The following is a 17,331-nucleotide window of genomic DNA, read 5'->3' as shown; positions in this document are numbered from 1 at the left end:
TCTCTGTCACTGATAGATAATTGCTCAGGAACAGTTTGAACTACTTTATACTTGTATCTGGATTTGTTACAGTTTATTTGCTTTTACACATATGTGTATGTCATTCTTTCTGGTACTTCTGATACAGCTCCTCTTTGAAATGACAATTTATGGTCTGTTTGGCAACAGGAGAAACGTTCAAAATGAGGAGTCAGCCTTTGGCTAATGTGGAACTGATTTGGTAAATGTCACTCTGACTTTGGGCCATTTTATTTTCCATGTCTTTTGCTACAGTCTTCACTGACACAGTGATATCCCACAGCTCAGGATTATGTAAGATCAGAGTCTGTCAGCAAATGGCTGGCATGTCTAACCACACACCAAATAGTTCCTCGAACCATCATTCAGATTTGTTCCAAATTGGCCTGGCATCTTCAGTTGTGCCATATGCACACTTGTGAGCTTGGCAGGCTGCTGATTCCACTTATGAATCTGGAAATGTTCTGCCAGGATAAAAAGTTTCAGTGACAAATGCCTTTGTAAAGTGGCTGCAATCTTTCTATAGCTCATCTCTGTCCGCTTCTCTGTCACTGTGAATGTACAAAATGCTATGTGCATTGGTTTTACTTCCCACAGGTCTCAGAAGGGAATGCTACGTTTTTGTTATGCTGCACTATAAGCATCAACAAACTGCTGTAGTCTTTCCATGCATGATTATCAGTCCTCACAGGATTCATCATAGGGAATCATTTTAGCCCACAATGATCTTGATTAAAATAAAGCATCAGACAATTGCGTCTCACCCCAATTTGTTCATGGTTTAGAGAGTGTTGGTATAGATTAATTATCTAGACAGCCCATCCATGTCACTAATTTCTGGCATCAGAAGATGCAGTGGAAGACAATCATGAACAAACTAGATTAACAGCCAAAAATAAAAAATACAGAAAAGCATCCTCTAACTTATTACATCTAAACTAGGGCTGTTGATTAATCGCAGTTAACTCACGCGATTAATTCAAAAAAATTAATCACGAATAAAAAAATTAATCACGATTAATCGGAGTTTTAATCGCACAATGTTAAACAATAGAATACCAATTGAAATGTATTAAATATTTCCATGATAAATAGTTTTCACTACAGTACTTGTATGAGGTGAATTGAAAAATACTATTTCTTTTGTTTTCATTTTACAGTGCAAATTTTGTAATAAAAATAATAGTATAATGTGAGCACTGTACACTTCGTATTCTATTGTAATTGAAATCAATGTAACTTACAACTTACAAATATAGATTTTTTTTTTGTTACATATCTACACTCAAAACAATGTAAAACTGTAGAGCCTACAATTCACCCAGTCCTACTTCTTGTTCAGCCAATTGCTGAGACAGACAAGTTTGTTTACATTTACGGGAGATAATGCTGCCCACTTCTTATTTACAATGTCACCTGAAAGTGAGAACAGGCGTTCCCATGGCACTTTTGTAGCTGGCATTGCAAGGTATTTATGTGCCAGACATGCTAAGCATTCGTATGCCCCTTCATGCTTCAGCCACCATTCCAGAGGACATGCTTCCATGCTGATGACGCTTAGAGAAAAAAAAAAGTGTTAATTAAATTTGTGACTCAACTCTTTGGGGGAGAATTGTGTGTCTCCTGCTCTGTTTTACCTGCATTCTGCCATATATTTCATGTTATAGCAGTCTCGGATGATGACCCAGCACATGTTGTTCATTTTAAGAACACTTTCACTGCAGATTTGACAAAACACAAAGAAGGTACCAATGTGAGATTTCTAAAAATAGCTACAGCACTCGATCCAATATATTGTGTTCACCTATGCATCTGATAATTATGTTCTTTAGTATAGTTTCAACTAATTTACCTGGTAGTAACTTCTGGCTTACTGGCCTGTAATTGCCAGGATCACCTCTAGAGGCTCTTTTAAAAAAAGGTATCAATGTGAGATTTCTAAAGATAGCTATAGCACTCGACCCAAGACTTAGGAATCTGAAGTGCCTTCCAAAATCTGAGAGGGTCAGGGTGTGCAGCATGTTTTCAGAAGTCTTAAAAGAGCAATACTCCGATGTGGAAACTACAGAACCCGAACCACCAAAAAATAAAAATAAAAATCAACCTTTGGCTGGTTGCATCTGACTCAGATGATGAAAAAAAAAAGTGTCAATCTGCACTGCTTTGGATCGTTATCGAGCAGAACCCATCATCAGCATGGATGCATGTCTTCTGGAATGGTGGTTGAAGCATGAAGGGACATATGAATCTTTAGTGCATCTGGCACGTAAATGTCTTGTGACTCCGGCTACAACAGTGCCATGTGAATGCCTATTGTTACTTTCAGGTGACATTGTAAACAAGAAGCGGGCAGCATTATCCCCTGCAAATGTAAAGAAATTTGTTTCTATGAGAGATTGGACTGAGAGGCCTTGTAGGTTTTACATTGTTATATTTTTGAATGCAGTTTTTTTTTGTACATAATTCTACATTTGTAAGTTCAACTTTCATGCTAAAGAGATTGCTCTACAGTACTTGTATTAGGTGAATTGAAAAATACTATTTCTTTTGTTTTTCACAGTGCAAATATTTGTAATAAAAAGAAATATAAAATGAGCACTGTACACTTTGTATTCTGTGTTGTAATTGAAATCAATATATTTGAAAATGTAGTATACATCTAAAAATATTTAAATAAATTGTATTCTATTATTGTTTAAGAGCGCGATTAATTTTTTTAATCGCTTGACAGCCCTAGTATTTATTTCATTTAAAATATCCATATCTGGATCAGATCCTGGGGGTCTGTAGCAGATCCCAACCATTATCCAAGTGGAGCCTCTGTAACCTTTCTTCCCCAATTGATTTTGACTCAGATTCCATTTTATCCATTCCATCACTTCCAGTTTCTATACAGTTTATCTCATCATTAATATACAATGCTACTCCACTACTTTTACCTTTATTTCTGTCTTTCCTGAACAGCACATACCCTTCATTACCTGTATTCCAGTCATGAAGGCTATTCTACCATATTTCCATTATCCCTGTAATATCTGGTTTCACTTCCTGCACCAATAGTTCTAGTTCTTCTGTTTTGTTACCCAGGCTCCTTGCACTGGTGTACGGACATCTTAGTTGTTGCTGCTTGGCTTCACTCAGATTTCTCGCCCGATTAGGTACAGTCATTTTACTGCCAGTATCACATACCTGTTATTGTCAGTGGTAATGGCACTATCTTTCCGTCCATTTTCCTACCTTCTGTTGTTCCTTTCTCCATTGCTGTATCCTCTTTCACGTGATTTTCCTGCTGCTCAAATATTGGAATCAAGCATTGAGATTACATGAGCACCTCCCAACTGTCTCTCCTGAATTCCTAGTTTAAAGCTCTTTTCATCAGTTGTGCCAACCTTCATTCCAGAAGTCTCTTCCCCTCCCTGCTCAGGTTGAATCCATCCCATGAGAACAGTCCTATGTTGGTGAATGCCTCCCAGTGGTCTAACACCTCAAAGCCCTCCTCATAGCACCATTGTGCGAGTCATCCATTGATCATCATAATCTTGTTTGCCTCTGTTCTCCTCCTCCAGGTATAGGTAGAATCCCACTGAAGATCACGTATCAGAGGGATAGCCGTGTTAGTCTGTATCCACAAAAACAACGAGGAGTCCGGTGGCACCTTAAAAACTAACAGATTTATTTGGGCGAAAGCTTATGCCCAAATAAATCTGCTAATCTTTAAGGTGCCACCGGACTCCTCGTTGTTTTTACTGAAGATCACCCGAGCTTTCATTTCTTTAAGCTTCTTCCTCGGCCTGGTGTAGTCTTCCTTAATGCACCCTAACGAGAATCTAGCAGTATTCTTTGTCCCCATGTGAAGAACAATCAGTGGATTCTTGCCTGCTCCCATTAGGATCCTCTTCAGCCTTAGGTCCACATTCCATATATTGCAACAGAGGGTCCTGTGGCACCTTTGAGACTAACAGAAGTACTGGGAGCATAAGCTTTCGAGGATAAGAACCTCACTTCTTCACATCTGAAGAAGTGAGGTTCTTACCCACGAAAGCTTATGCTCCCAGTACTTCTGTTAGTCTCAAAGGTGCCACAGGACCCTCTGTTGCTTTTTACAGATTCAGACTAACACGGCTACCCCTCTGATACTTGATTCCATATATTAGCTCTGGGCAGACAGCACATGCTTGTATTCTCCAGATCAGCTCTGGTGACAGGCCTTTCTGTTCTTCTTAGTAGGAAGTCCCCAGTCACGTAGACCAACTGTAAGAGGCCAATCAGTTGGCATGGCTACTTCCACCTTTTCATGTTCTCTGTATGTATAAATATCTTCTTTCTGTGTGTTCCATTCTATTCATCCGATGAAGTGGGCTGTAGCCCACGAAAGCTTATGCTCAAATAAATGTGTTAGTTTCTAAGGTGCCACAAGTACTCCTGTTCTTTTTGCAGATACAGACTAACACGGCTGCTACTCTGAATCAAATCCCCTTAGAAACTCAACCATAGTTTCTAGCTGCATCTCCAAACCTCTGGCCTTCTCTTCCTTTAGGTCTCTCAGGCAGCACTTCATACAAATGAAGCACCTTTCAAGTACCCTTTCCAGAAGATTGTACATCCTGCAGCTTCCACATCTAGTTACCTTCATTCCGTCGGTCACTACCACTGCTGCCTCTGTAACTGTCATAGCCTTCCCTCCTAAATGCCTGTCAAAAAGGAAAAACAAACAAACCATAAAACTATCCTGACAAGACTAAAAACGTGCAATCACTAGGAAAAGAATTATAATGGAAAAAAATGAGAGCAAAGCTGGTTGAAAAAGATTTCAAAATTACCAAGGGTTCCAAGTGGACCTATTTTTCATAATGTTTTAAACTGAAAAATTAATCAATTTTTTATCAGAATCATTATTGAAATTTTTCATTCCCCAAAGCAGAGTTTTATTATTTCGTATCAAAAAATTTCATTTACCAAAAAACCTGGTTTTCAGTAAACAAAAAAATGCCACTGAGTTCTAAAACAATTTTGACAAAAGCGTTTACAAATATTGATAAAAACACGACTGGAAATTTTGCAAAAAGTGGAAAATATCTATAATTTTGATTATTTTTCTTGAAGAGTCATTTTAAAAAATAGGCAGTTTTGTCATGAAAAACCTTTTACACAGGAAATTTCAGCCAGCTGTAATACAGAGTAAAATCACCATCTAAAAAAATAAAGGAAAATCATTGGCATTTGTGTACCCTATTAGTCCAAGGGAGCTCAACTCTGTTGACTTCCTGGGCACAGGGCAAGCTTGGTTCATTTCTTTATTCATTCAGGCATTAACTAGAGGGTTTGGATATGGACTGTATTTAACCTCATCAGGGAATCTTATTTTTTCTAACTGCCAGTTTGCTTTTTGGATTGTTGTGTTATATGTATTGTACATACACCCAGAAGTTTAACAGTGGGTTCAGTTTTAAAAAACTTCAAAGGAAACCTGGGATAAATGGGACTTGTAAACAGTAAAGAACAAACTATTCATCGGTAATTCATTATGCTTACCAGCCACACATCAAAAGAAGCGACATAAATTGTACAAGTTCAAGATGGAAAATACTTATGAGAACATCCAATACACTTTGGCCTGTGCAGAATCTATGGCCTGATTCTGCTCTCACATGGCTGTGAATCAGGAGTAACTTGGAGTGAATAACTTGAAAATCAGGAATGACTGAATTAACTGGGCCTGCTTCTCCCCTCACTTCTCAATGTAAACCTAGACTGGCTGAAGCCAACCGAAAAGTGCAAAACTAATATGAGGTTAGAAATCCCCAAATAGGACAATCAGGGCTTAACCAGTATAGTTAGAGTAGGTACAGCTCACCTAGTTTGGATGCAGGTATATCAATATATAGGTGCTTTATACCAGTGTAGCTATTCCGGTACAGGAAGGGGAATTAACTATACTGGTAGAAGTCTCCTTTATGCTGGTATAACTATGTCCACACTAAGGCTTTTACCAGGATAACTATTTGGGTAAAATAAACACTAATTGAAATAATTATATTGATAAAACTATTAAGTGTTAGACTAGGCCACACATAAACTAGTAACGCTCCATTTACTAGGTTTCATTTGGAAATATCTGACATGTTCATAATATTGTATGTGACATTTCATTGCTCAACGCAGTTTATAATATTGGTCATACTATTTTTATATTGTTAATTTTTTGAAATAAAAAGAAATTTCAGTTCCCTGACGAGGACAGGATACTGTCAGTTTCCTCTGAGGTTTTACAAAGCAGAGTGTGATGAAGAAAAGGGCAGTAACAAAATGGCTTCAGCAGGCGATCTTTAGGAAATGTGGTAGTTCTTGTTTGGAGTACAATCTCAGACTTACTTAATGGTGTTAAGGGGAAGCTTTCAGGAAAGGGAAAGAGTGTGGATAAAACTAAGGGACAGATTTTCTGCTGGTGTAAAGTGGTGTACACCTGAGAAGGGCTGGACAGTAATTTGGGGCTGTAAATAAGCACACTAAATGCTTCTGCTGAAGTGATCAGTAGTGAGATAGTTAACAATGTTTACATTTACACTGCCACCTTTCAGTGTCACAGTAATGACCCATTGAGATGAACAAAGCAGCTCAAACCTCTCAGAACGGTTGTTTCAGGCTGTCTGCAGACTCTGGAAGACAATACTGAATCAGTTTAAACTTGGTTCACATTTTCTAGGTTATCTTCACAAAAATAGAGGTCAAATGCTGCAAATGTCATGGTTGTGGAATTGCGGGCTATAATGAAAATTGTATCCATGTAACTACTTGGGTCCATAGATTATCACTCTAGAGGAGGATTAAATTCTGTTGATGACCCCTAATTCAGTGATATCCCACCTTACTATGTGCTGAGATATTTGAGTTTATAAGGAAGTCTCAGGGGTCAAAATAAATCGTTCCCAATCTAGATGTAAACCAGTGAACAATAACTGAGGTCAAAACGTGACTCCTGGTCCCTGTCTCAGGGGCATACAGTCTAATGTCTGAAGGCCACACCGTTCAGTTCACAATAACTGGTTGACCAGGTATAGGTCCAACCTCAAACACTATTGCAAAGGAATGAAAGGCCTCCCCCACAGCACGTGCACCCGCATGCACAGTCCTTTCCTTTCTCTGATTTTGCTGGTGATAAGGAGACAGATGTGGCAGAGCAACATAACATTCCAAGCAGTATCACCTGTGATCCTGACCCTTCCACATAAGGGAGCACTGCGCACCCTTCAGCCCAAGCAGGATACATCATGTTTACTTCCCATTACTGTATAATCAATACTGAGAACAGTGTTGCTATAACTTCCCAGCCCCTATGATATCATCACTGATATAGCAGTGTAGGAGAATTCCCAGTTCCAGACAGTGTTTCATTTAGTTAACAATGGCTTTGCTTGTTGTAGCTTCCCTTATTTCTTTTCCCCTTGATGCTCTGTGACCTCGCTTTAGCATCAAACATTATGTGGCATATGTGGGATGTGGCATGTAGTGTGAGGAGGCCAGAAGGAGGGGGTTCTGCTAGCAACATTGAAGCAAAACTATAGTATAACAATGGCAGCAAATCTATTTCCTGATGTATTTGGTGCCTATCAGAATTCTACTTTCCTGGCACTGACCTGCTTTCTTGTGGCAACTTAATCGTTAGTGAATTAGCAAATAAGTTTTAAAAAATTCACTAATGTGATGATGTACTCAGCACACAAAGTAGCCTCATGAGTGTTTACTGGTTAAATCTGCCCTGCCGCCCATTTCCATCCCACTTGTGTAATGACACCTTTGCTGCTTCAGGACATTTCCTATTCAACCAGGTTCTGTCCATCAAGGCATAAGCTAAGATACTTGTGAATTGCCTTGTTATTAGGCTCTGGAGAGCTCTTTACTATTTGGACCTTTGCTTTTAGGTAGGATTTTCAAAAGCATTCAGTGTTGGTCTAACTCTGCACCCATTGAGGTCAATGGTATGTTGATTCCAGTGGGAGCAGAATTAGCCAATGCTAAGTGCTTTTGAGAATCCCATCTTTCCCTCCTTGTGAAGCACCGTACACTATGAAAACAACATCGATCACAGGTATTGTGTATTTAGCAAAAAATATGGTGTACACATAATAGTATTAATAGATTTTAAGGCCAAAAGGGATAATTATTACCTCTTGCATAACACAGGATGCAGAAATTCACCCAGTGATTCCTGCATCGACTCCAATAACTAGTAGTTATCAGAGAATTTATCTTTCAGCAAAAGTAGCCTTGATACAGCTGCAGATGATGGAGAATGGGTAATTGGAAAGGAATGATGATCCAGTGGTCAGGATGCTAACCTGGGACTTCGGAAACCCAGGTTGATTCCCTGTTCCATCACAGACTTCCTGTGTGTTACTGGGCAAGTCACTTAGTCTCTCCATGCCTCAGTTCCCTATCTGTAAAATGGGGATAATATATAAGAACATAAGAATGGCCATACTGGGTCAGACCAAAGGTCCATCCAGCCCAGCATCCTGTCTGCCAACAGTGGCCAACGCCAGGTGCCCCAGAGGGAGTGAACCTAACAGGCAATGATCAAGTGATCTCTTTCCTACCATCCGTCTCCACCCTCTGACAAACAGAGGCTAGGGACACCATTCCTTACCCATCCTGGCTAATAGCCATTAATGGACTTAACCTCCATGAGTTTATCTAGTTCTCTCTTAAACCCTATTATAGTCCTAGCCTTCACAATCTCCTCAGGCAAGGAGTTCCATAGGTTGACTGTGTGCTGTGTGAAGAAGAACTTCCTTTTCTTTGTTTTAAACCTGCTGCCCATTCATTTCATTTGGTAGCCCCTAGTTCTTATATTATGGGAACAAGTAAATAACTTTTCCTTATTCGCTTTCTCCACACCACTCATGATTTTATATACCTCTATCATATCCCCCCTTAGTCTCCTCTTTTCCAAGCTGAAAAGTCCTAACCTCTTTAATCTCTCCTCATATGGGACCCATTCCAAACCCCTAATCATTTTAGTGGCCCTTCTCTGAACCTTTTCTAATGCTAGTATATCTTTTTTGAGATGAGGAGACCACATCTGTACGCAGTATTCAAGATGTGGGCGTACCATGGATTTATATAAGGGAATAAAATATTCTCCATCTTATTCCCTATCCCTTTTTCAATTATTCCTAACATCCTGTTTGCTTTTATAACTGCCGCTGCACTCTGCGTGGACGTCTTCAGAGAACTACCCACGATGACTCCAAGATCTCTTTCCTGATTAGTTGTAGCTAAATTAGCCCCCATCATATTGTATGTGTAGTTGAGGTTATTTTTTCCCATGTGCATTACTTTACATTTAGCCACATTAAATTTCATTTGTCATTTTGTTGCCCAATCACTTAGTTTTGTGATTTTTTTTGAAGTTCTTCACAGTGTGCTTTGGTCTTAACTATCTTGAGCAGTTTAGTATCATCAGCAAACTTTGCCACCTCACTGTTTACCCCGTTCTCCAAATCATTTATGAATAAGTAGAATAGGATTGGTCCTAGGACTGACCCTTGGGGAACACCACTAGTTACCCCTCTCCATTCTGAAAATTTACCATTTATTCCTACTTTTTGTTCCCTGTCTTTTATCCAGTTCTCAATCCATGAAAAGATTTTCCCTCTTATCCTATGACAACTTAATTTACGTAACAGCCTTTGGTGAGGGACCTTGTCAAAGGCTTTCTGGAAATCTAAGTATACTATGTCCACTGGATCCCCCTTATCCACATGTTCGTTGACCCCTTCAAAGAACTCTAATAGATTAGTAAGACATGATTTCTCTTTCCAGAAACCATGTTGACTTTTGCCCAACAATTTATGTTCTTCTATGTGTCTGACAATTTTATTCTTTACTATTGTTTCAACTAATTTGCTCAGTACTGACATTAGACTTACCAGTCTGTAATTGCCGGGATCACCTCTAGAGCCCTTTTTAAATATTGGCATCACATTAGCTATCTTCCAGTCATTGGGTACAGAAGCTGATTTAAAGGACAGGTTACAAACCATAGTTAATAGTTCCACAATTTTACATTTGAGTTCTTTTAGAACTCTTGGGTGAATGCCATCTGGTCCTGGTTACTTGTTACTGTTAAGTTTATCAATTAATTCCAAAACCTCCTCTAATGACACTTCAATCTGTTACAGTTACTCAGATCTGTCACCTACAAAGGACGGCTCAGGTTTGGGAATCTCCCTAACATCCTCAGCTGTGAAGACTGAAGCAAAGAATTCATTTAGTTTCTCCGCAATGACTTTATCATCTTTAAGTGCTCCTTTTGTATCTCGATCATCCAGGGGCCCCACTGGTTGTTTAGCAGGTTTTCTGCTTCTGTTGTACTTAAAAAACATTTTGTTATTACCTTTTGAGTTTTTGGCTCAGGGGTGTGGTGAGGATAAATACATTAAAGATTGTGAGACAGTTAGATACTATGGAGATGGGGACATATAAGTAGCTAAGATAGAATTACCCTCACTGTTAAAGAACTGCACTTTATTTCCAGTCTGAATTTGTCTAGATTCAACTTCCAGCCATTGGCTCTTGTTATACCTTTATCTGCTAAATTAATGAGACCTCTATTGTCAGAAAACATATCCTCATGTAGATACATCTAGACCATGATCAAGTCACCTCTTTGTTTTCAGTAAGATCAATGGATAGATTAATGCATCTGAATATAACTCACCTATTCATACAATCATTATGAGGTCTCTCATTGTAAAACGGCTTTGATGATTCGAAAGAATTGATCAGGGTGGTCCAGCCAGCCGTTTTGCAGCAGTCTGTCCTTTGCTAGGCTAAAGCTATTCAGGAACATCACATTGCTCACCTCATTTCCTCCCATCTTCCGATTCAGCCTATCAGAATTCTGCTCACTGACTTGCTCCAGGCAGGTAATGGTTGAAGGATGAGGAATATATCGTTTATTTTTAAATTAGCATCCATCAGCCAGTACTCCTGAATTATGTTGGTGTCTGAAGTCTGTGACACTAAGGAGTACAGTTGTGATTTATATTATGGTACTGCTTAGAAATCAGGGTCCCATTGCTAAGTGCTGAACAAACTTGTAGTAAAAAGACATGCCTTATCCCAAAGCCCTTGCAATCTAGATGGCTGGTATATTTTCAGGGCAGTTTTTCTGGGCTGGTATAATTCTTTTCCCGTATTTGCTTTTATTTAGCCGACAATGTCAACCTGCTTTTCCATCGGTGCCGGTACAGCAGCACAGTCCAATGTCCTCCCAGGCCTCCTCCATTACTGGCCCACTACACTCAGCAACCTTGCCACCGCTCCCATCAGCTGTAACTGCCCAGCCTCCACCTGCGACTCCACCAAGCCAGCAGCTCACGCCTGATGCATATGCCATTGTGGAGCGAGCGCAGCAAATGGTGGAGATGCTGTCAGAGGAGAATCATGTTCTGCGGCAGGAGCTGGAGGGGTACTATGAGAAGGCAGACAAACTTCAGAAGGTACGTGGAACGTTCTCACAGGGTATAAAAGATGCAAGTCCCTATTATAGTGTGTCTGAAGTGTGTCTATTACCCTCCTGGGCACAGGCGGTGATCTAAGTAATCCTTCCTAACATGAGGCACTCAGATTGTCTAACACAGTCTGTGGTTCCTATTGTCACCACTTGGGCCCTCTGTAAGTCCTTGCCAGTCATTGGATGGACTGTGATTCCAATACAGTAGGCTATGCAGACTCCTTTGTCATGAAGATGTTACTCAAAAGGCGTACTGTGTTTTCTTTTCTTGGGAGCATCTACTACTTCTTTCTTGGGAGGGATAGCTCAGTGGTTTGAGCATTGGCCTGCTAAACCCAGGGTTGTGAGTTCAATCCTTGAGGGAGCCACTTAGGGATCTGGGGCAAAAAATCAGTACTTAGTCCTGCTAGTGAAGTCAGGGGGCTGGACTCAATTACTTTTCAGGGTCCCTTCCAGTTCTATGAGATAGGTATATCTCCATATATTATAATTTCAACTTTTTTATGCCTGCCTTAGGAAAACTTCCTTTGGTAGTTTCCCTTCTGGAATGCAGCGTCTGAATACATGGCATTTTTAAGCTAGCACCTTTTTACAGGTGTAGCATAATCAGCAACATTTTGTACATATCTGAAGTGCAAAATATGTTTAGTGATCACAACAAAACCTGTCCTGTGTGGTCTTGTGCATTTTAATAGATTTGCAGTAGTCCTTCTTCTATCATAAGAAACAAACACACCAGTACTGTGGGTTGACTGATGTTTGGGCGTTTGATAATAAATCTTTTCTGAGGAGTTGTTTTTAAATTAAATAATAATAAAAAACCCCCACAGAGCCCAGTTTTAAAACATGGGCACCTAAAGTTAGGTGCCTAAATCCATTTTTAAGGCCTCTACATAGGTGGCCTGATTTTCAGAGTTGCTTCATTTGACCTCATTACATACCCAATGTAATGGCACTCACACTGTGTAAAATAATTATTTAAAGATTTTGTTCATATTTCCATCACTGTGCCTGTTTGTCTAGCTAACTGCCTAAAGTAACAATAGAAGAAAATGGAGAAAAAGAAAATCGAGCAAGAAGATGATACATAAAAAAGAGACCCACTGCCAAAGAGTGGGCACTGGTGTCTGTCTCCTGTCCAGGCTAACAGTGGATTGCTTAACTCAGTGCTAGAATTCTTAAGGTCTGTTTTTAGAAAGTGGAGTCTGTACATATTAGGGCATAAACAATTACGTACCTACCTTGTGTTCAACCCCAGGATCACCTATAGGCTTTAACTCAAGCTGCTAACCCAAATTAAAAGCCACGTTGCCGTGTGTTCACTGCTGTTTTAATCTGAGTTATCTAATGTGGATTAGCAAACCCAAGTTAAGAACACATCTTTTTTTGCAGTATAAACATACTCTAAGTATAGGAAATACTGCAAATATAATAGTAATGTTACCTACGTCCAAAGGAAAATGCTGTGAAGATTTTACACCACTGCACAATCAACAGGACTTTTGTATATCCACTTTGAATTTCATGGGCCAGATTTTCAGAGAGTTGAGGCCAGAGGTCCAGCCCCATACTGAATTTTGTGTAAAGAGTTGTAAAGATTTTAATGGTGTCCTCTGTATGGCCTTCCTGGACAAAAAATATTCTTTGAATAAGTTGGATTCCAGATGTTGGTTTTACAAAGGCTGCTTTCTTTTATAAAATATATTTGAGTATGATGCACAAAAAATGTATTAATTTAAGAGTCTTACCACTCTACACTGGTTAGTAATTGCATTCTCTCTCTCTTTTTGGTGCTCTGGAATTTTTGTGGCATTAGGCCCTGAGGAAAGCACATGCTTAAGTCCCATGGAACTTAATTATGTGCTTAAAGTTAAACACGTGAATAAGTGCTTTCCTGAATAGGGACGCTTCCCTGAATCAAGGCCTTCATTGGTCCGTCATTTAAAAGGGCTCCATTTTCTTACCTGCTTTGATGTGATGGACAGACAAAGAAGAGCCAAATCCTTCTCTCAGAGGCTCCTGAGGTTCCTGTTGGACTTTGGTGGGAATTGTGAGTGTTCAGAACCTCTAAAAATAAAGCCACTCATTTGGGTGCCTAACTTAGGCACCTAAATCTGAAATTTTTTGCTTTAACTTCTATGTCTTAGTTTCCTCACCTGTAAAATAATAATAATGTTTACCTGTTTCACCTGAGGGTTGTGATTAGTTAAATAATGCATTTTGGATTTGGAAATTGCTCCATGTTATTGAAATAAGACTGTATGTAATTTTTTCTAAGCAAAATGTGTCACTGAAAAATAATTAATAATAATTAATAATAACAATATCTAGCTTTTATAATGCTTTTCATCAGTTGATCTCAAAGTTCTTCACAATCCTTAGTGTATTTATCCTCACAAGATCCCGGTGAGGTAGGGAAGTATAATTATCCCCATTCTACAGATGGGAAACTGAAGCACAGAGAGGCTAAATGGCTTGCCCAAGGTCACACGGGAAGTCTGTGGTGGATTGGGGAAAAGATGTTTGCAATATGAGGGACAGTTTTTCCTCCACCGATATTCAGAACAGAACAGAATAAAAATACTGGGGACTGAAAAGCAGACTGTGTTCCTGATGTGTATAGCACAGCTAGTAGTTTGTATGAACAGATTGTCCCTAAGTGCTGTCAAATTCTAGACCATGTTTGAATAGACATTTTGCAGTGAGTTACAAGGTGATGATTAATTCTGGTGTTGTTTGAAACATTGTCTCATTCTGACGTCTAAAAGAGCTGTTATCTTTTTGATATTTCATTTTTAGCTCACTTGTTCGTTGCTTTGATTTTTTCTTTCTTTCTTTGTTGTTGTTGACGATGACATTACCTCTTTGAAGCTTAATGATCAGGTTGGCATGGTTTCAACCAACGTCTCATCGTGTAGGTTGTTTGAGTGGGTTGGTATCAGAAGCCATCTGGGGATAGAAAGGATTGGGGATGGGGTGGGAGTTGAAAAGGAAATTGCAGAGCTGCTGAGAAACATGAGCATGATTTACTGGTGTTCCCCTTGTCCCCCTTTATCACTTTAAACAAAAGCAGCTTAGATGGAAGCTCTCCTTTTATCCTGCAGCAAGCCTGCCTCTGGTCGTAGCTGCTGGACCATGTGGAGGGACTTGCGTGGTGGAGTGTGTTTTGGGGAAAAAAAGATATCGAAAGAGATAAAAGGCATTGAGCAAGGCTTCACTTATATGACTTAACAATATTGATCAGCACTAATAAGCTGTTAAACTACCAGGTTTTGTTAGTAAATTAATTTCATTGCAACAGGAACATTATGTAGCAGGTGGTCTTTAGGCAGGAAAGACTAACATGGGAGAATAGTTGTGGGGAGAAAGCCTAAGCCCTGGGAATCTGGAGAGGTAGGTTCTCTTTCCACCTCTGCCACAGACTTCCTGTGTAATCGTGGGTAAGTCACTTCATCTCCTGGGGCCTCATCTGGAAAATGGAGATAACCAGGATAACATGAGGTCCCAAGGTGATGAGCTGTCTAAGGGGGAGTGGAGTAATGTGATCCAGGGAAATGTTGAGAAGGAGCATGGAAGTGATATTACCCCTGTATATGGCATTGCTGCGACAACTACTGGAATGCTGTGTCCAGTTCTGGTGTCTGTACTTTAAAAAGGATGTTGAATAATTAGAGTGGGTTCAGAAAATAGACAAGGAATGATTTGAGGTCTGGAAAACCTGCCTTCCTGTGAGAGACTTAGAGAAGCTCAATCTGTTTAGCTTGGTAAATAGAAGGCTAAGAGGTGGCTTCAACATGGTCTATATGTACTTACCTGGGGAGAAAATTTCTGATAACAGAGGGCTCATTAATCTGGCAACAAAGACATAACAAGCTCCAGTGGCTGGGAGCTGAAGCTAGATAAATTCAAACTAGAAATAAGCACTGATTTTTACACTAAGTGTAATTAACCAGGGTGTGCTGGACTCTTCATCACTTGAAGTCTTTACATTAAGACAGGATGTGTGTCTAAAAGATCTGTTCTAGTCCAGCCAGAAGCGATGGGGTGTCTCAAGAGCTGCTGAGTGAAGTTCTATAACTTGTGTTATGGCAGAGGTCAGGCTGGATGATCATAATGGGCCCTTCTAGCTTTGAAATCTATGCCTACTTTGTAAGGCACTATGATATCTTCAGAGGGAAGGCACTGTTGGGGTGTTATGTATTATTATAGAGTAAAAACCAACTAATTGAAGCATTGGTTTGATTCTGCAAAACTTGTAAGAACAGGCTTTCTCTTGAGATTTCTAGTAATTGTCATCCCGTCCAAAACAGCCTCTCTTGTTAGATTTTGGTCCAAATTTTGGTTACAGAAGATGGAAAAAAAAAGTTGTCCTGACGTTTTTGAACTGCAGTAAAGATTCGGGTTGAATTTTGGACAAAGATTCTATGGGGTGTCTTATTTTATCCAAGCATGTTTGCCCATTGCCAGTTGGAAAGTAAACGATTGCTGATACCTCCAGTCTTAGTGCAGGAAAGAGTAAAAAATAAACTCTTTTCCTGTACAAGGTGGTTTTCTTACAGCAACAAAGTAATGTGGCAAGGTTTATTCAGAGTTATTTTGAGCTTGCAGTCTCTTGTGCTCGAAATGCTACTGTTATTTTGGTGTGTCTGAGTTGTGCTAAAGAGAAAGGCCACCTTTTAAAGATGATATTAGCTGAAAAATAATGCTGTTTCCTGGAGTTCTTGCTTTTTAAAAACAAAATAAAAAGTCAGGATACTAATCTGTGGTAGCACTAAGACAGTGTTTCAGATCATACCATGCTGTTCACATTACAACAAGCCCATTGGATTCTCTGTGTTGTGCAGAATTGGGCGTCACTCGGGAAGCAATGGATATTAGGTAGCTTCGTTAATGACCTTTTAAAAATTTTGAGTAGAGATGAGCAGTACATGGTAATTGTTAAATGACCATGAAAGCTAGATATTTGATGAGTTTAGGGCCTGATCCAAAGCCCTTGAAGACAATAGGAGATTTTCCATTGATTTCATTAGGCTTTGGATTAGGTTCAGGTTAGTTTCCATTAACATAGATTTATACCCCCGAGTTTTACCTTCACTTTCAGGTCTAAATAAACTGAAATCAAAATGGCTGAGTTTCTCCTAGCTCGTTCCACATCCCAACCCTGCAAAGTCACACATCACAGGACTCAGGGGGCTCTAAACAATCGCAGACCTTTTGGGGAATCTGGATGAAAGTTCGAGTTTGTGACAAAATGCGAAGCCTGGCCGGTTTCACTAGTTTCGAGTTCCACTGCAACCATTTTGTACAGCTCCAATACAAACATTACTGTAGCTGGGCCTCGTCTTTGCCATTGCTGCAGCTGGCAGCATCAAGTCCAAGCAGCATCAGAGAGTGCCCTAACTCTAGAGCAGTGTTTCCCAAACTGGGGTTCGTGAACCCTTGGGGGGTTCACAAAATGTTACAGGGGGTTCTCGGCAGAAAATTCCCTAATGGCAGACAGAGCTGTCCCTAGGGACCCCAGGCAGCATGGGACACTGAGGAGACTTAACCTTCAAGACTCCTTATAAGAAATGGAAAGGGAGGTGGATATTTTTTGCTGTTTTTAAAAATAAATAGGCAGCTAGTATTGTTTTTAAAATTATTATGAAGAACAAGTTTAAGCTTTGTTGTAATGTGCGTTGTTTGCCTGGACTGCTCAAGACCTGAATGATTGTGTAGGAGGAACTCTTTGAGTTGGCTTCTTAAATACCTTCATGCTGTTTCACATCTGATACTCCTTGATGAAACATAGGAGC

The 17,331-nt window shown here is 39.7% G+C and overlaps 1 protein-coding gene across 3 annotated transcripts in view; it reads left to right on the top strand.

Annotated features, from left to right (window-relative positions):
* The window catches only part of AMOTL1 (angiomotin like 1), a 135,647-nt gene that overhangs the window by 63,505 nt on the left and 54,811 nt on the right, over positions 1–17,331 (top strand). For all 3 annotated transcript variants that reach the window (XM_054015620.1, XM_054015622.1, XM_054015621.1), the window contains one exon: positions 11,234–11,522. In XM_054015620.1, coding sequence (XP_053871595.1) covers positions 11,234–11,522 — 289 coding nt within the window. The remainder of the gene's footprint in view (positions 1–11,233; positions 11,523–17,331) is intronic.

Source organism: Malaclemys terrapin, chromosome 1 (assembly GCF_027887155.1).
Source record: "Malaclemys terrapin pileata isolate rMalTer1 chromosome 1, rMalTer1.hap1, whole genome shotgun sequence".
Lineage (NCBI taxonomy): Eukaryota > Metazoa > Chordata > Testudines > Emydidae > Malaclemys > Malaclemys terrapin.
Note: the sequence above shows the minus strand (reverse complement) of the source record. Positions and strands in the feature narration are given on the sequence as shown.